The sequence below is a fragment of the Arthrobotrys flagrans genome (genome assembly GCF_004000055.1).
Source record: "Arthrobotrys flagrans strain CBS H-5679 chromosome Unknown unitig_9, whole genome shotgun sequence".
In the NCBI taxonomy this organism is placed as follows: domain Eukaryota; kingdom Fungi; phylum Ascomycota; class Orbiliomycetes; order Orbiliales; family Orbiliaceae; genus Arthrobotrys; species Arthrobotrys flagrans.
In genome coordinates, this window is record NW_027137551.1 from 1,182,002 (window position 1) to 1,200,279 (window position 18,278).

Here is an 18,278-nt window from a genome sequence, read left to right on the forward strand (position 1 = left end):
CACAAGATAGAGGGTCATCGGTTAGTTTGAGCTAACAAAAGTCATCAAAAGTCGTGGTTTATCGTCCAGCCGTAATCCGATTAATTCAAGAGGAACGCATGCAATTGCAGAGGATTTAATGCTCTGAAATATTGGCTGGCCTGGAAGATGTTGTGGAAGTACCCTGGCTGACGATTCGTCCACTGACTTTCCTGACCCTCCCATCTCTTGTGTGGTTGATAGCTCCGGTCCTACGAACAGCTCTGACCTTTAAAAGGGGACCGCTGGTTGTAGGCTTAGCGCTAATCATATGTGGAGGAGTCTTTTCACCAGAGATCTTTCTAATGGTGCTGCTGCCGAATGGACTCCCTAATGGAGTAGTGCTGGTGGGAGCTGTTGGGATCTTGGAGGTAGGAGTAGAAGTAACTGTTGAAATAGCGTAGGATTGGCTGGCGGTCCTACCGCCTGCCTTGGGGCTCCTCGAGGTGAGACGCTTAGCCGTGACTCGCAAATGAAGTTCTTCCTCCGAAAGCTCTTCAGCCTCGATGCAGGAATTATTCTCATCGTCGGTGTCAACTCTAATGCCATCGACGTATTGCTTAGGATCGTCGTGGACGGAGTACCGATTCGGGCTGAAGAATTTGGCAGAGTTCTTTCTTGGCTGGCCTGGTGTTGGGACGGGCAAATGTTCCGGGGAGATATCGTTGGCGACAGGGGCGATTTCGCCGAGGACGGAGCGGCGTCGTGGAGGAGTCTGCTCGACTGGGGTGGTGATTCTGGTTCGGTGCTTGACCAATTTAGTGGACCCTTGCTGATCTTGGAGGAGCTGGAGTTGAGAAAGAAGGTCTTTGCGCTCTTCTGCGTAGGCATCCTCGAATGCCCACTGTCTAATAGTGTCGTGCTTCAGATGCATCCAATGCTGTTGTGGCCCAACGACCATACCTGGCCTCATGAATCGCATGTAGGCAATGCAGGTATTAGCAGAAAAGCCGTAGCGGTAGATAAGATAGGCACCGATGAGACAGCCAGTTCTGCCAAGTCCAGCTTTGCAGTGGACTGCTATCTTCTTCTTGTTTGCAATCATCTTGTTGCAAATATTGATAAACTTCCTGACGGTTTCATCATCTGGGCAAGTTCCATCGTCAAAGATCATGTCGACATGAGCAATACCCATCTTGACAAAGTACTCGGAAGGATAGAGGTGCGAGTTCAGTCTTACAACCACACCAACGTCCTCGGTGTAGAAGTACTCGAGAACATTACGGAAGCTCTCCGTGAGCTTGGTGCTTCCAAGTTCCTCAAGATTAGTGGGGTACTTGCCACCTTCGGGCTTGTGCCTAGCAAAGAACTCGTTGGTGTACTGTAGCTTTGGTCCCATCTGACCATTGGGGAGCTTCTTGGGTGGAGGAGGTGGAGGGAAGATTGGAGAAGCAAAAGCGATGAAGTCTGGGGAAACCCAATTGAAGTCTCCTTGATCAACTCGCTCGAAACGTTCGTAGGCCTCGACATCAAAATACTTGAGGGAGATCAATCTGTTTTCCTTGGCTTTGAAGATGCCATAAAGCACATCCTGAATACTGATAATGTAGTCCGCCTGGCTGTAACCAGCGTCTCGGAATGGCATTAATGGAGGATCAAGCTGAGCAATTGGTGCTAGAGCTTGATGTGGAGGCCAATTCTGAACGAGAACAAGATAAGCAGCGACAAGACAAGCGGCATTGGCACGGCTTCTTGGATCACTCCTACTCCAGAACACGATTTGACGGTTCTTATTCTCCTTGGCGCTCATGTAATCATGAAGACAGATAGCGAATCTGTACAGGTGGCCAATGTTGAACGGACCGAAGTCCAAATGGAACTTGTTATAGAAAAGACGATCATCGACGGTGAAGAAGATGGGCCCTCTGGTCTTGGAAGGAGTGGAGGTTTTGCCTCGTGGAAGCTTGGACGGGGTACCTCGCCTAATAGGGCTGAGTTTGGAGTCCTTGCTGGATGACTGTCGGTCTGGTCTGCGAGGGAATGGAATGACTGTGGAGCCGGTTGGTGGAGCGCTGTAGGATGCTAGGTAGAGACGGTCTGTCCACACAATCACTCCATTAGCGCTGTCTTGTCTTATATATATCAGTACCCATATATGATGTGATATAGAACATACACTTGATGAGCTCGACGACTAATCCATTGGCCGACTTGACTGGGGGGGCTGGAGGTAGCGAGGAAGCCGGGATGGCAGGCGGGAGGCTGGGCTCTGGAGTCTTCGGGGTATTTGGGACGGAGCTGATTGTGGATCTCTCCCTGCGGGGAGTTGCCACCGTCGACACCATTTCGGCGAGCGGTTTAGGTGGTTGTTGGTGCGCACGGTACGGCCTGAAGGCGTAACGGGGAATCTTGACGGTTGTTTGAAAGGTATATTGTTGCTATCGATGGATATGGAGGTGAGGACTGATTAGGGCGATGGTGATGAACAAGATGACGATGAAGGTAAAGATGAGAGATAGCGGTAGAGATAGAGAGGGAGGCTGGTATTGTTTATGTTTCTCTTTTAGTCGGTTGTGATTGTTGTTGAGGTTGTGGTTGTGGTTGAGACTGTGGTACTTTGCATGCCCAAAACAGCAGCTCTGCGCATAATAAATAGACAATAAATCGATTGTAGTATAAAGGCTGATATATATCGTGATGGTGTTGAATATGATATGGCAAAGAATAGTTTGTTTGGAGGTGTATATCAATTGATAATCGATGATACTGAAACTATTGAATCGTAGATGGTAATAGGGTAAAGGATGGTGGTATGTAAGTTGTATATTAATTGTAAACAGTATCACAGTCAGCTGCCCGAACCGTCTCTTTTTGAAGTACACATCTCGACAAGGCCCTGTCCGCCGTTTATTATTGTTGTGTGCCTCGAAGCAGCTGTTTGTTGACCAGTCGGGCTTGCAACGTACGTTTCTTGGCACAGGCGGGGCCAAACAGGGTAACTGCCCACGCGGAACCCCGTCGCCACGACAACCGCCCGACAAACCCACTAATCAACCCCCATCGCCACCTCACACCACCTCGTCTTCACACCAACCGAACCCTCTTCCGCAAGGCGCCAAACATTCCGGTGCCACCTCAGTTGCTTGGATCAACATGGCTGATAGTGACTTCCCCCATTCCCTGTACGTCAAGTCCATCCGTCACGCCCCATTCCTCTCAACCCCACTCTACCACTCTTCCCACCCTTTCCCACCTGCATTCCCGTTACGTTACCTGAAGTATTAAGTACTTTAACTTTAAAAAGTGTCTAACTCAACTTGAACTGACAATCTAAACAAACAACAGCGTCCTCAACGTCCCGCTCCCTACCCCACGTCTTGCGGCTATCCTTGCCCGTTCGCTGTCGGTCGACAAGGAGCTATCGCCCTTCGTGCAGCGGTCCTTTTCTGTTGCTCCTGACGCTGCCGAAGTCCTCGTCATCGACTACAAGGCTTCAACTGCCCGAATGCTCCGTGTGGCCGTCAACGGGTGCATGGAGAGTCTCAATCTCGTCCTCGAAGTCTGTGAAGAACTCGATCAAGACGCTCTTCAGGAGTCGATGGAGCTATAGATATCAATATACCACAAATAAACAAACACAAGGTCGCACTTTATCAAGCTTACTGCGCAAGGGACTTGCATGAATACTTCATAGTCATTCCGTACCTGCATGAAAATCACAATGTCAGATCAGCCGCCACTCCCACCCGGAGCGGAGTCTTTGTCCGTTGTCCTTCCTCATAAACCTTCAGCCTCCCTTTCCTGCACTTCCATAAAAGGCACCGCAAACATCTTGATCGTCTTTCTCAATGGTCTCGGGCTCCCACAGTCCCACTGGTGGCCCTGTATAACTCAATTCTTATCCCTGGACCACGTTCACCCGTCTATCCTAACCTATGACCGTTACGGACAGGGTTTAACCACAGATCCAGACCCGCAAGATGATGGAGGACAGTCGTCTTTACCGCCTGGACATCGTCATGATATCGTCTCGATCACGAAAGACCTTCATGTCCTGATAGAGATAATATCGACAAACCATCAATTACCTCTATCGGAAACACCCTTAATCTTTGTAGCAAACAGTATAGGCTGCCCCTTGGCTCGTTACTACTCACAAACTTACCCGTCTACCGTAGCCGGTTTGATACTTCTTGATTCATACATGACAGATACAAACTTCATCGACCTATACCCCGATCCCGATGCTCTTGGTTTCGATGAACACTCGTTACCCGATGGAATTACTATTGAAAACATTCGTGCTGCAAGGGAAGGTATGGGGAAGCTATTCCACCCACGTGTAACAAACAAAGAAGGGTTTTGGAGGGGAAACATCACACTTTTATTGCCTCATAGCTATGAACCGAAGCTCCTTGGTTGGAGGCAAGATGATGGTGGAAAGGGACCATATCTGACAGTTGTAGGACATGATTGGGATGTTTTTGCTGAAGAGAGTCTGAGGATGAAAGGCATGACTAAGGCAGTAGCTATGGCGTATACAAATCCGGCATGGGGTTTATATAACGAAGGTCTTGTGAGGATTACAAGCGAAGAAAGGGGACGAAGGTTGATTGCTGCTAGAGCCGGACATTTTATCCAGCAAGGTAGACCGGATTTGGTAGCTGAACAGGTAGAAACGGTGGTTATTTTGGTGGCCGAAGAGCTTAAAACAACGGATTAATCTGCAGGGTATAATATTTTAGCAGAGCCTCAGGTCAAAAGGCATCAAAACCCCCAAAACTCAATTATAGAACCTCAGCGATCAAATTTATGCCCACGTGGCAATCAAGCTTTCGGCGCTAGCTCGCTACCATGGTCTACCTACTTTTCCGATCGCGACTGCGAAGAAAAAACGTTTGTGGCTGGATGCACGCCAACCGTTGATACCTATTTAAAGCACAGCCACACAACCGTTAGAAAATTATATCTGGGAACATCTATCGAGGTTCCAACTGTCTACCTAAACCTTTAACTTTTCAGGTGCTATTCGATTTGCATCTGCCTTTCCGTTTTGCTTGATTCGGCAGCTGCAGGCGTAGAGCCCCAAATGTTAATACGATTGACGGTGTGAACCGAGCCGCAAGAAATGGGCACGGGGGTACAGGGGTTGGATCATGATTTGAATATCGAATGATGGCCTGATTTGGGACTTAATTCGATATTTCGTATATATCGCCGTTGCTTTCTTGTGTCTGATGATTTTTTTAATATTTATTTCCTTCAATTATCTGTTTGTTAAATCTTCTTTTTAAAAGCGCTCTCGAAGCATATCTAAATCCCAAAATCTAATACACATTTAACTACAAACTCCAAAGCTTCACGTCTAAATATCCAACAATGCGCTTGAAAACACTCAAACTCTCATTAATATATTCCTTCACCACGATCACAGTCGTATCCTCCCAATCGACATCCAACTGCATTGCAGAACTCCAAACCATAAACCCCCAATCCGACCTCGACGTCCTCTCAAACTGCGTAACCCTCTCAGGAAGCCTTGACTTCGGCCGAGACATCATCAACGCTACCATAAAGGGAATCCAAACAACCCGCGGCGCATTAAGAATCCCCTATGGCGCAAAAGTCCAAAGGCTCGAAGCCCCCGACCTCTCATTCATCGGTGGGATAATGCACCTTAACGGCGCCCTAAACCTAACCGTTCTCCGCATGCCAAGTCTTACGAACGTAGGATCTCTTCGGTTCGAGTACCTTCCTAGACTTAGAACTGTAGAGTTTGGTTCTCACATTCGTCTCCACGTATGTTAAATTCGGCAGACTAACCCGCCCAACCGAATCCCCATATGTACGAACCCCGCAGATTCAAGATACGGCAGCGTAACCTTCGTACCATCTCCGTTATCCCTAACCACAAACACCCCCGTAATATTCCTAATCGGCAGCTCAATATCCACCAAATTCAGACTCTCAATAATCTGCACCGACTCAATCTTCTTGCAAGTAATATCCGCTAACGATTCAATAGCCGTATCCCACACAACCAACTATATCGCCGTATCATCACCCAGCGAATCAACCTGAAGATTACATCGAGGTCTTCGAAGACGATTGAATTGCCGAATCTTATTAATATCGGGAAGGAAAGACTTTCGACAAGTACCCGAGGAGCAACGTTGGAGATCAACAGGTGTCCGAATCTTACAGCCGTTTCGTTTCCAAAGCTGGAATGGATCATGTCCGATCTACGAATCAACGGGTCCGAGAGATGGATGAATTTCAACAGATTCCCGGTCTTAGAAACAGTAGGACAGGATATTGACATCAATGGATCCTTCCTAAACGCCGACTTACCGAAACTGCGAGCTGAAGATCAGGATTCGACGTTTTGGATTAATAGCCCTCGAGTAGACTGTTCAAGTCTTTTGGAACAATCGACGTTTACAGAGGGGAATTGGAAGGCTAATGTTACTTGTAACGGGAGGGTGTTCAACTTATCACCTGAAGATACTACTACAAGGAGGATAAAAGGTCGTTATCGGGAGGTGCGATTGGTGGTATTGTGGCTGGGGTTATAGTTGCTGTTCTAGTGGCTTTGGTGGTATTTGTGTGTTTTAGGAGGAAAGGGTATACGCATACTTTACAGTGGAAGAGAACGGATCCACCGGAGATTCCGGAGCTGGAGGATGAGGAAAGGAGCGTAAAGAAAGGTAAAGTGGCGGAAGGGGCAGGAGCTGGGGTTTCTAGGGGGGTTGCGGAGTTGGAGGATCCTAAGGCGAGGGTGGCTCCGGAGTTGGAGGGGAGTGGTGTACCTTTGGTTGAACTGGAGGGAGCGCCGAATGGGATTCCTGAGCATGAGGTTTCTAGTGTGAAGCCATGGGATTCGGAACAAGAAGTGGTTCGTTTTAAATTCGGTTCTTCGGGGATAATGTACGATATGTATATATATACTGCTGGTTTGAATATATTTACGAGATCTTTAGATAGTCCGTTACACTTGTATCACCCATTTGAAAGCTTATTGAATTTAATATTTCCGAATACCGGTATTATGAAGCCGGTATGTCCTCTGAAGGCGGGCCCTGTATTCGCAATTCAAACAATATCATGGAGGATCGTAGATATATTAGGTTTGTGAATTTGATCAGTTCTTCGAGCGGACCGATGGAATCAGTTGAGTCTCGCTAATTCGAGGTCTTAAAACTCAGCCCATGTGTACTTGACACAGGAAGCTGGAAGCTTGGTAGTCTATGTATTTATCGGCCGGCGCCTTGGCTAGCTCCACAGCGGGCCCTTGTCTCGTACCAGCGGATCCACTTTACCCAAAAATATCAATTGTCAATCGGCCAAAGTTGTTAGCTAGGAGCCTATTAATATCTAATATTGGTGCTATAACTCGACCCAGTCTACCGGAGAAGCCATAGCTACTATTCATTTTCGTATGGTCAGGTTATATCATGATATTAACAAGTCAAGGATATTGTCCTGATTCTAACAACGTGAAAGATGAATCAGTTTCAAGAATGCAACGGTGCATTAATTACTAGGTTAAAGCGTTCTCTATTATTTTCCTTTGTGAACTCTCAACATTATCAATAGTTTATTGTGTTATTGTAAGGCAAATAGGTAAATGAAGTACTACAGGCTCTATAAAGGCTTAAGGGAAAGGGAAAGGGCGAAGACAAATGACACATGTAAAATCCTTAGTTCCCACCTCTTCTCTTCCTTCTCGAGTTCTCTCTCGGATAAACCGGCGGGTTTCGCAAAGATGGTATCGACAACGGGGCACCCTTGTACACACTCTTGCTTTGGACCTTTCCCCAAATATCCTTAATACTCTCCAAAACAGTTCTTCCAGCGAAAGAAGCCTTGGTATCTGGAACTGGAAGGGGGGCATATTTTGTGCGGTGGAAGATTCCGGGGTAACTTTCGTTAAGGTATACTTTTGTGATGTCGAGGCTGCGAACAGAGTCGCCGGTCTTCTGGGCTACTAGGTCAAAAACGTTGGCACCAACATCGTACCTGCCGAGAGATTTGAGACCCCAGTTCGCTTGGACGGTGGAGAGTTCGCTGTAGTGGTCTATAAATGGGGAGTGTATTGTGAGTGAAACGACCTTTGTGGTGTGGTTGTTTTTTGTATTGGAACTTACTGTAGAATCCCTTATCAGCGGAGCCAATCAAATCCTTTGGAATAACGTCTCCCAACAGGATACTGAAGACGCGGTTTTGCTTTGAGTAGGTGTCATTTTCGTCGAAAGTGACGAGAACGAGGGTGTTGTTAATAAAGTGAGGATCTTCGAGTAACGGCTCTAGGAAACCTCGAAGCCAATTTCCGGCGTAGGTTACTGAGGTACTGCAATCATAATTTCATTTAGCGTCATGAATCCGGATTATGGATAGTCGGAATTGGCACATACTCATGTCCATTGTTTTGCTGATCAGGAGTAATGAAAAGCTACGCTGAGGTTAGTATATAAGTTTCGATATCTTAGGAGGAAGCACCCCATACCCATTGTGGGAGCTTGTTATTCCTAAGATCCTCATAGAACAATGTGAAATTCTTGATGCATGCACGGCGGTCTGGAACATCCGCAACAGAGGCGTGCATTATCAAAGGACTATTGCCGAAAGCAGTTAGAATAGGATCACAAAAACAAGCTTCATGTTCGTGTACCCACTTGTGTTTTTTGACATATCGATTCTTGCGAGTTTTTTCTTCCTTGTAAGACTTTCCTGTGAAACCAGTGTATGGCATGTACTCTTGGTACTCTCCCCAGCTGATTCCCTTTTCCTCAAGCAAGTCTACGACGGTAGATACATTTGCTGGGATGATGTTATCGTCGTCGTTGTTGATACCGTAGTAGTCTCCGGAGACCTAAATACGTCCAAGTTAATATTGAATTCTTGCATGTTGTTAGAATAGCAGGGATTTGTACATACCGCTGCGACATAGTTAGGCTCACTAGGGTGAGTAACGCCAAAGTAGTTGTTTAATGTAATCCCCTTCTTCGCGAAAAAGTCGATGTTAGGGTCGCCTGCAGCCTTGCTGTAGTCCGTATTTTCGAGCCATATCGTTATAAAACGATTAAAAGCCTTTCCTTGGACATAACTGACAGGGGAAAGTGTATAATCTGTCGCAATAGCAAGAGGGACCAAATGGCTAAGGAGTAGGAATTTTGTTAACATCTTGTCGGTTATATTTTGCACCCGCTAGAAAGAAAGCCAAAACTAAAAAATATTCACAAAAAAAGCTTGATGATTTGCAAGGCTTGGAGACTGACATAGGGCGTGTATAAGTATACAGCCAAAATTTTGACTTCTTGACCCCAAACAATAGTCCGATGCTCGAAACAAAGATTGCGAACCCCACGGCTAGGACGGCAACTTGAATATAAAAGGTGACATTCTTCGCCTCCCCTTGTCGCCCCCCAGTATGGAAGTATCTTCGAAGTGAAGCTGAAAGCATCTTTACATAAGGACCTTCATGACGAGGTAACGAAGCTCCTTCCTTTCTCAACGTAATGCGTAACCCACGTTCCTCCTCCGGAGTCCCGACGTTCGTGCGATATCTGTCAAAATGGCGGCCACCTTTCTCGCTGTGGGAATCCTTGTGAGTTGTATGAAATACGCTTCTAACCACTCGTTTTGGGATAGAAGTTTCCTTATGCGAGAATATCGTCCAGGGATAGTAAGGACTTACAGATTAAGTTCGATGAATGCACATTCTAAATCCAGGCGGAATCGTGATATCGAGGCCAAGCCGGAGGAAACTATATCAACCGAATGACAAGCTTTTCCTCAGTGGAAGTATCACAGGGTCCAGGGCACGGGATCGAGTCGATTATATGATTGGTTCTGGTCCTCTTCATTGCCTTTAATGGGAAGGTTGGCCAAGGCACCGACGTTCCGGGATTAAACAGGGGTAGGTTTTGTAGTGTGCTGGAATCAAAGTCGTCGAATCGAATCTTCTTCATTTCAAACTCAGTCAAGTTGCATGACATGTGCGGCTGAATTTGATATCGTTCGAAACTTCGAACTTCTAACTTCAGTTTCTTTCATCAGATCAACAAATGGCCCCTGCGCCCCGATATCCGGATGTGTAGCATGCGCGGACGGCGGAAACCCAGCCTTTCGAAATCGCAGCTGTAATACTGGGTGTTGTAAGCTGACACTTGTCCTCACGAATAGTCGACTTAACACCTCCGGAATATCAAATTCGCATCTGCGCCTACTGGTCTGGTCAAAGCCATATAGAAAGCTGTTCAAGTTCACGGTATACTCAAAGGGCGGCATTTTCGTGGGTCGTCGTAAACACATGTTTTAGCTCGCGACAACCGACGTGGTTATGCGGCAGATGCTCAAGACCTCCAACAATTCACAACGCAGAGATGTGGAAACATTCGAAATCGACGACGGGAAAAAACCGGGGACGAAGGAAATGATGTTGAAAAGAAAAGCGCTTTTTCGATCGATTGTATTCCTGTTATCAGCAGCTATCTTGACAATAGTACTTGGGGCACTTCTTACAAAACTCGACGGTGCGACTAAATATGCACCAAAATTCCAGTTTTTCGACCATATACCACATCATGGGAATTGGTCCATATCTGAGCCGCCGGTGCCAACTTCTACCCGAACTTCGAGAACTCGGGTTTTTATGAGGGATCCTTCAGAATATATGTTGTCGCCGCCAGACTGGACTCGAATCCGGATTCAGCCGAAGGTGAAGGAATACAATTGGACTGTAAGCGATGTCACTGCCAACCCAGACGGTGTTGTGAGGCCCATGATTCTCATAAATGGCCAATTTCCGGGCCCGTTAATAGAATGCAATGAAGGGGACACAATAAAAGTCACTATCCACAACAAAGCAGTAAATGCGACAGCTTTTCATTGGCATGGACTCTTCCATAATGGGAGTAATTGGATGGATGGTACTACAGGTGTAACCCAATGCCCTATTCCACCTGGAGAAAGTTTTACCTATGAGATCAAAACGGATGGACAATATGGAACCTATTGGTACCATTCACACTTTTCAACACAGTATATTGACGGGTTGTTTGGTCCGTTGGTAATTCATTCGCCTAAAGAACCTGGTCGGGATCGATATCAAACCGACCAAGTTGTTATGCTACACGATTATTATCATGATCTCAGTCGAAACAAGCTTTATGAATACCTAGCACCCGATGCAGAAAATGCGGAACCAATTCCCGACGGTGCCCTCATTAATGGCAGGAATAGGTATGCATTTATTAAGTGTTTTGGTTTTATTCTTTGATATAGTGACAATACTAACATGCGACGATTGTTCTAGACGAGACTGTTCGAAAATCGACAAGAAATATATCTGCGATAGCACAGAGGGTGAGCTCGCGGAGATAAACTTAACAAGAGGAGCTTCTCATCGCCTCAGGTTTATCAACGTCGGCGCTTTCGCAGAGTTCGAAATGGGCATTGATGGGCATACTGTGGAAGTAATTGAAGCAGATGGGACATCGTTGGTGCCTAGTCCGTACCATAAACTCAACATAAACGTTGCGCAGAGGTACAGCGCAATTGTTCATGCCAACTCGACCGATGCTTCGGAATTCTGGCTAAGGGCTAGGATGATCAATCACTGCTTTTCAGAACCGGATGCCGTTGTCGAGCCTGAAGTTAGAGCGATTGTTCAATACACTCAGAAAAAGTCGAAGGACAGCTCGGCTGTGCCCACCACAGCTGTAACAGCGAAGCAGGCGCTTCCGACAACAACACCGTGGAACCGTGAGATTGCGGTTGTGTGCCAGGACTTAGATGGAAAATTGGAACCTGTCGATTCACTGGTTGCACCGGAGCCGGATCAACTGTTCTACCTTAGGAGTAATTTCCAGATAGGGAATTATTCGCTGAGTCGAGGGTTTTTCAATAGTTCATCGTGGAAACGAAATCTAACAAATCCGGCGTTGAACAGAGTAACTTTGCCAGGAAGCAAAATATTAGGGGACATCAACTCTGATGACGTAATGAAAGATATCTTCAATGTTGATAAGGGGATGGTTTTGAAAGTTGACGGAATTAAGGTTGTCGATCTCCTTATCGATAACTACGACGACGGGTATGTGTGAGATGTATCTTTTTGATAAGATAGATTAGGGCTAATTTTGGGTGCAGCAATCATCCTATGCATCTTCATGGTCATAAGTTCTGGGTGATGGCCCAGGGAAATGGCTACTTTAATGCATCAGACTATTCTGCAATTCCTCGAGAAAGGCGTTTACTTAGAGACACGGTCACTATTGGTAAGCTCGATCGGAATAATTTCTATCACATTTGCGACAGTCCGTTCTAACCATTATTAATCAGAGGCGTACGGGTATGTCCTGATTAGATTCGTTGCCGATAACCCTGGAATGTGGGCGTTCCATTGTAAGTACATGTTCCGACTTTCCTTGCCGAAACAAGGCTGACTAAATTCCAACTAAGGCCACAACGTCTGGCACGCTGAAGCCGGCCTGCTCATGTCGTTTTTTACCCGATCAGATATAGTCAATGACTGGACACTCCCACCAGCTCTTGTTGGATTCTGTTCGCATCCAAATGCAACAAATGGATTTTTTGATGATATCAAAGAAGTTGTACCTTCTGAATGGAGGCATGAAAATGGCGAAGATTAACCAATGATTTTTGGAGTACCTGGATCATTTTTTGTATTTTTTTTTGGGGGGGGGCTTTTCGGGTTTACTTGTAACCGGTTAAATAGATACTGCTTATGCGGACGTTAAAAAATGTACAGTTACATGCAGCTGCTACTGGGATCTGTCAGGAGGTCTCTGTTGTACCATGGAGCGCGAGATATTCCGATTGGATTGAAAAGAACATGGCATTACCCATGCATATCTGTGCCGCTGATATGCTCATTCCAAGCGACCAACCCAAGAAAGAAAAAAAAAAAAAAAAATCTAATGGGTGAAATATCCGCTTGTACTTCTAGATTTATAGATGTCTATAACTTTCTATTCTCTATATGCCGCTCCAGCAACTTGGGTATCATATCGAGCAAGCTGGAATAGGCGATTCAGTCCATCTTTTAAAGCCTAGTACGGTAGCTAGACAGGATTTCATCATCCCAGCTGAAGTCTCGTCATTAGCATGTGCATCGAAGATCCATTCTTGTAGAGGACAACTTACTTCAAATACTTCCCACTAAGAGCCTTTTCAACTTGTAAGGCGAGATTCGCAAGGACCGCACCAACATCCTCCTATATTTAGAATCAGATAAGTTAGATTTCATCAGAAGAGAATATTTACGAAGGTCCCGGTTCTGCAATATAGAAAAGGCCTCATACCGGCTTCACCATGCTGTTATTCTCCTTTAAACTATTGAAGAAGGCGTTCTCCCCGCTAGACATAACTTTCCCATGAACTCCACGGAGTGCCGCCTGCATATCGGTGTCCACGATGCCGGGCGCAATGGCGATTGTTGTGATACTTGGTTCTTCGAGTGCTAGCGTAGAATTAAGATGGTTTAGGGCTGCTTTGGTTGATCCGTATGCTCCCCAGCCGGTCTGACGATACAATCAATTAATAAACTTACATATAATATATCGATACGTTAGAAAACGAGCCAACTTACGAAATAGATTGAAGACGCTCCAGAGCTCACAAGCACAATCCTTCCATTTGATTTCCGAAGCTCAGGAAGAGCATTCCTGATAAGTTCCACATTCGACAAGAAGTTAACCCTATAGTTGGATTCCCAATCTTCAAGGGCTGCGACATCAACCTTTGCGATGGGGTCTAGGGTTCCGTGGTTGAGAAGCAATGCATCTATTCGTCCCCATCTTGATACCGCAGTGTGTATTACCACGTCAGGAATAATGGTCTTCAGTTCGCTCGATGGGGCGGAAAAATCGACGGAGATCACTTCGAGGTTTTTATGGGCCGCGGCGAGTGGTTCGATGGCTGAGATGTTCCGCGAAGTGGCGAGAATGTTTGGAGGGTTTGGGAGGCCGAGGAGATATTGTAAAATGGCGAATCCAATTCCTGTGAGGATCAAAAAATTAGCCCAGAATATCTCAATGGTATCAAAGATCGGGTTTCGCGATTACCTCGTCCAGAACCGGTTAGAATAATAACCGGTGTAAACTCGACCATCTTGGAGGGTGATGTATCCTGGGTTTTCTATAGAGCGATGATCCTGAATCAATTCCTTTTGTTATATATGTGGGATATTAATCTGAGCTCAAAACTGTCTTTCCGCGAACTCAGTAATGCTATGCCGATGTTGGATCCAAGAGAACATAAAATCGGAATGATGAGAGTGTGTGCATGCTGGAGCTGGAGTGACAGCCGGCTAGCACGGGGTTATTTAATAGCCATGTACTTCTTGAAAAGAACCCCGCTAGCATTTCCCTGTCTACGGAGAGGTCAGTCAGGAGACTTGTGTTCGATAACATGCGCCCGCTCACACCATCCTTTCACCACTTACCCCAGCCAAGCGTCAAAAGAAGTACAAAAGTGGAACCGCGACTTCTACGTGATTCTTTGCTTTTCCGACGGAGATTTCAGCAAATCAATAACCATTCTAAATGAGATGCTCGAGAACGTGAACCCGAGTTCACAACCTGGCCAATTGGCGAACCTGTTGTCCATTTTAGCACTAAATGAACTCGCATGGTGCATATGCACCGCGAAAGGGACCTTGATGTTGTATATCTGAATGCGGTAAAGCAACGACTCCATTGCACCGAAAGCCCCACTCAACCCCCCAGTGTCATTGGTTTTCATAACCAGCCCTGTCACATTTGTACGAGAATGTCGCAAGTTTAGCCGGTCAAAGTAAAACATGCTGACGTTTTGTCACGAATAACGCACATGGTTCCATTTCTCAGCGGGTGGGTGGAGGTAGTGTCAGAATTAAGTATACTCACCGCTAACTATATCTGGTATTCTGATTCCGTGAAGATCTAACGCTAGTTTTTGTGTCCGAAGATCTTACTTATAGTTGGGTATAATAGAGTTTCCATTAGCTTCGGGGATCAGACCGAAGCGTGCTGTAATTTGGTGGCGAGCCGTTGAAGTGGGGAGGCTAAATTTATAAAGTTTTAAGCGAAGCCGGGGTATCATTTCTGATAACTTAGTCCATTCTTGTTCTCTTTAGCTAGTCTTTTATATAAGATCCTTCAAATAGTGGAGTTATGAGCTGGTAGCTTGAATTTGGGTATCGAATTCCCATGGAACTTGGTGTTCGATATCAGCTACTCGAGGCACCTTATCCATTCTCACATTGCAAAACCTTGCAACCTTTTCGTACTATACATATCATTCATTTAACAAACTAATGAGCATATTTGACCAAAGTCCCGTACGTTGAGGTGTCAAAACTTACACTAATATGAACTTGCTCAACCTCTTCTTTTGACATTCCAATTCTTCTAGCGCCTTTTAAATGGAAGGTGGCAACAAGTGTTTAGATTCTGGATGAGGATACCACACATACCACCAATTCAGTTTCAACGCCACTCAAGATGGCATGGTCTGAAAGGTATAGACGTAAGTAACCTTCCAGGTTATCCAGTCTATTTTAGCAAAAGCATGTGTTAGAAATAATTTTATCATAATGCCTTATAAAATGAGGGATCTACGTTACCAAGGTCCTTATGTGCGATCAGCTTGTCGGTAAGAAAATGTGAATTATGGCGGTAGATCTTTTTCAAGAATCCATTCCCTCTTTCCAGATTCTTCTCATCGGCTTGCCACCCCTCCCTGCTGAAGCTATAGTCCTTGTACTCCGGTCTCTCCACACTATCGATTTTGAAAATCACAGTGAGGGGCTTGCAGACTCCAATAATGCTTACAAGTTTAAACAGAGTTTCACAGATTCGCCGGACCAAATCTTGCCGAGCCTCGCTGGTTGAGAATTCGGGTCGAGAAATCAGGTGTATATATAGATCGGCGATATGATCTGGATCAGATGCATAGGTAAGAGTTGCGATCTATGTGCGCATGCGCCTTGCAATGTTAGATGTAGGTTTGAAGAATAAATTTAAGGATCAGGGAACCTTGGCCGCACCAGCAGGAGGTACCATCGATCTGGTCCCAGACTTTTTGGGAAAGAATTTTCGATATCTTGGAACAATGTTGTAAGTTCCTCGATGTTGACATCTCGTCCGAGTCTCATTTTCGATTTTAAGTTCAGCTATTCCTTGTACTAGCTTAGTAACTAGCTTTGAATTTTGAGCTATTGAATTTGGTTGGTATCTATTTTAATTGAAATACATGTTGTATAGTTACACGGTAAGCTGCAGGGCCTTTCTTGACTAGAAATGATTGGAGCGGTCGTTTGTTCCATTCCTAGTGAAATAAACTTTCGCAAATTTAGATCTATTAGTCTGAGGGTCTTGTGGAATGGGGAAAAATGATCCGGGAGGTCGATATCATTCATAACTAGTGCGCTCGCGGACCTTGAAGCATCTCCGAGATCTCGCAATCATACTCCGACTCAGGCGGCATTGCATCGCATTGCAAGCTGAATAGATTCCCGCCCTGCGTTGTCTATCTACGACTGTAGTTTATGTATACGCGTATAAATCTTGATCCACTCACGTTTGAACCAATTGAAATAGTTGTTAAACTGCGTTATCAAGAGGGGTATATACGTATCTGGAGAACGGTATCGCGGAAAGAGGCTAGTACTAGTGTCAGAAAATAGACATTAAACAAGTTTAAAAAGACCAATCCGCGATCGAATGCAGATTCTAGATATACCATATCTAGATGGGGCGTCATACATATCCGAACATTCTCGGCTCGCTTCTCTTACCAAGATACCGGGCTGCGAACCACACCGGCAACACGAACCACCAAGCGAGACCACACCAAAATTCGTATGGCAAAATCACATAACAGACTGCCTCAACGACGGTGATGATAACTCTATCAAAAAAAAAAAATAAAAAAAAAAATAAAAATATAGTCCCCACGGCTCTATAATCTAGAAATCCTATTGTACAAGATTCACGTGTAGTGGTTTGAGGTAAGCAGCGTAGCCGTTGTGCTATTCACTAATGAACTTGATAGGCTAGGCGGCGGGCGGCGGGTAGGCTGGCGTGAACGTGGTTTGTACGGTGAAACGGCGATGAAAAGTCTCTGTAGTTCAAGCAGGCTATAGAGTGAATTGAGTACTACGGTTTTGCGGCTCGGTTCATGCGGATCGAGGTAGCGGTTGCAGTTACGGGTTTAATAGTGTCGGCAGGTAGGCTGGCAGGGAGGGTGGTTTACAGGGTACCCAGTCGGGGAAGCGGTGAGCACCAGCTTAGGCAGGCTTAGGCTAGGTAGGCTGGCAGGGTAACCAAATCCTGGCCCATAATCCAATTTGGGTGGTTCGCGTTGCCGGTGTGGTTCGCAGCCCGGTAGAATACGTTAGCCCGATGCTCCGTAGTGTGAATGCAAACGCAAACGAGACCCAATCACAGGTTGAACGATAAGATCATGATACAAATCGATCTTATTAATATATTCTTGTACCTGAGAGAAATTATAGGCGTAGTCTGCATCAAGTTTGATTTTGGACCTTCCAAAAAAAGTACCTAGGGATATTCAAAATTTATCGTCCCGACTCGTGGGGGCCAGTTGTACCCCCCATATTTTACCTAGCGCCGGGTAACCAAAATCGATATTGAGCCCCCAAAATCAGGGTAACTAGATCAAATACGTACTAATGGGGCTATTCAAATAATGGAGGTGCTTACATGTATGGTTTCGCAGATAGTCGCAGGCTTACGTATATATATCTTGTGTTTAGACTCTTTCTTAGGCTGATTTATACCGTGACAGCAGTCTTATTCTCCGGCTAACCCGTTATTTGGTTTAGTCATGCAACGGAATCCGGTGGCCGGAAGTCGAGCAATATTCTGCACAGTTTTTGTTGAGAGCTGGCCTAAAACTCTTGCTGACTCCCACGCATGGGTTCCTAACGGCAGTTTTCGCGCGAAGCTGACCTCACTCGGTCTAGTAAACTCTCCACCTACGTCTCTAGCGAACCTTCTCGAATCTAGAAGCCGGAGTCCGTTCAAGCTTTTCCAAAGAGATACGGCTAGCCACAAAAATAGTTACCTAAGCCTTTAGGGCATCCATTTGAAGTTACACAAAATGTATTCAGGAGACCTCCTAATATTGTCTACTTGGAAAGGCCCCAGACAACTTGGATGCCTCCTGTAAGTTCATTCACGAACCGGTCTATTTTCGATTGTATTTGACTTGTGTCAAATATATTTTGGCTTTACGGAAGCTAGCTATAGGAAATCAATTCTAAGTACCTCTTCTCGTCACGATAATAT

At 45.6% G+C, this 18,278-nt stretch overlaps 7 protein-coding genes across 8 annotated transcripts; 4 read left to right on the forward strand and 3 right to left on the reverse strand.

Annotated features, from left to right (window-relative positions):
- Positions 1-115: 115 nt before the first annotated feature.
- On the reverse strand, positions 116-2,303 carry DFL_005710 (uncharacterized protein; the record flags this gene model as incomplete). Its single annotated transcript, XM_067635009.1, has 2 exons — positions 116-2,055; positions 2,135-2,303. 2 exons carry the CDS (start codon positions 2,301-2,303, stop codon positions 116-118), a joined length of 2,109 nt encoding a protein of 702 aa, XP_067489482.1.
- Positions 2,304-3,111: 808 nt separating this feature from the next.
- On the forward strand, positions 3,112-3,568 carry DFL_005711 (uncharacterized protein; the record flags this gene model as incomplete). 2 transcript variants are annotated; one of them, XM_067635011.1, is made up of 2 exons in its annotated part: positions 3,112-3,236; positions 3,304-3,568. In XM_067635011.1, the coding sequence occupies 2 exons, from the start codon at positions 3,112-3,114 to the stop codon at positions 3,566-3,568; spliced, it is 390 nt and encodes a 129-aa protein (XP_067489484.1). The 2 variants fall into 2 exon arrangements, with proteins under 2 accessions (XP_067489484.1, XP_067489483.1); XM_067635010.1 differs by having other exon boundaries at positions 3,112-3,140.
- A 111-nt stretch (positions 3,569-3,679) lies between these two features.
- Positions 3,680-4,681, forward strand: DFL_005712 (uncharacterized protein; the record flags this gene model as incomplete). The annotated part of the gene is made up of 1 exon (XM_067635012.1): positions 3,680-4,681. One exon carries the CDS (start codon positions 3,680-3,682, stop codon positions 4,679-4,681), a length of 1,002 nt encoding a protein of 333 aa, XP_067489485.1.
- Positions 4,682-5,337: 656 nt separating this feature from the next.
- Positions 5,338-6,070, forward strand: DFL_005713 (uncharacterized protein; the record flags this gene model as incomplete). Its single annotated transcript, XM_067635013.1, has 3 exons — positions 5,338-5,699; positions 5,776-5,803; positions 5,984-6,070. 3 exons carry the CDS (start codon positions 5,338-5,340, stop codon positions 6,068-6,070), a joined length of 477 nt encoding a protein of 158 aa, XP_067489486.1.
- Positions 6,071-7,658: 1,588 nt separating this feature from the next.
- On the reverse strand, positions 7,659-9,141 carry DFL_005714 (uncharacterized protein; the record flags this gene model as incomplete). The annotated part of the gene is made up of 6 exons (XM_067635014.1): positions 7,659-8,035; positions 8,106-8,308; positions 8,373-8,410; positions 8,465-8,573; positions 8,634-8,830; positions 8,896-9,141. The coding sequence occupies 6 exons, from the start codon at positions 9,139-9,141 to the stop codon at positions 7,659-7,661; spliced, it is 1,170 nt and encodes a 389-aa protein (XP_067489487.1).
- A 1,741-nt stretch (positions 9,142-10,882) lies between these two features.
- DFL_005715 (uncharacterized protein) lies at positions 10,883-12,614 on the forward strand (the record flags this gene model as incomplete). The annotated part of the gene is made up of 5 exons (XM_067635015.1): positions 10,883-11,202; positions 11,276-12,055; positions 12,112-12,239; positions 12,304-12,366; positions 12,424-12,614. The coding sequence occupies 5 exons, from the start codon at positions 10,883-10,885 to the stop codon at positions 12,612-12,614; spliced, it is 1,482 nt and encodes a 493-aa protein (XP_067489488.1).
- Positions 12,615-13,027: 413 nt separating this feature from the next.
- Positions 13,028-14,094, reverse strand: DFL_005716 (uncharacterized protein; the record flags this gene model as incomplete). Its single annotated transcript, XM_067635016.1, has 5 exons — positions 13,028-13,070; positions 13,129-13,199; positions 13,287-13,505; positions 13,574-13,983; positions 14,049-14,094. 5 exons carry the CDS (start codon positions 14,092-14,094, stop codon positions 13,028-13,030), a joined length of 789 nt encoding a protein of 262 aa, XP_067489489.1.
- Between the last annotated feature and the right edge of the window lie 4,184 nt (positions 14,095-18,278).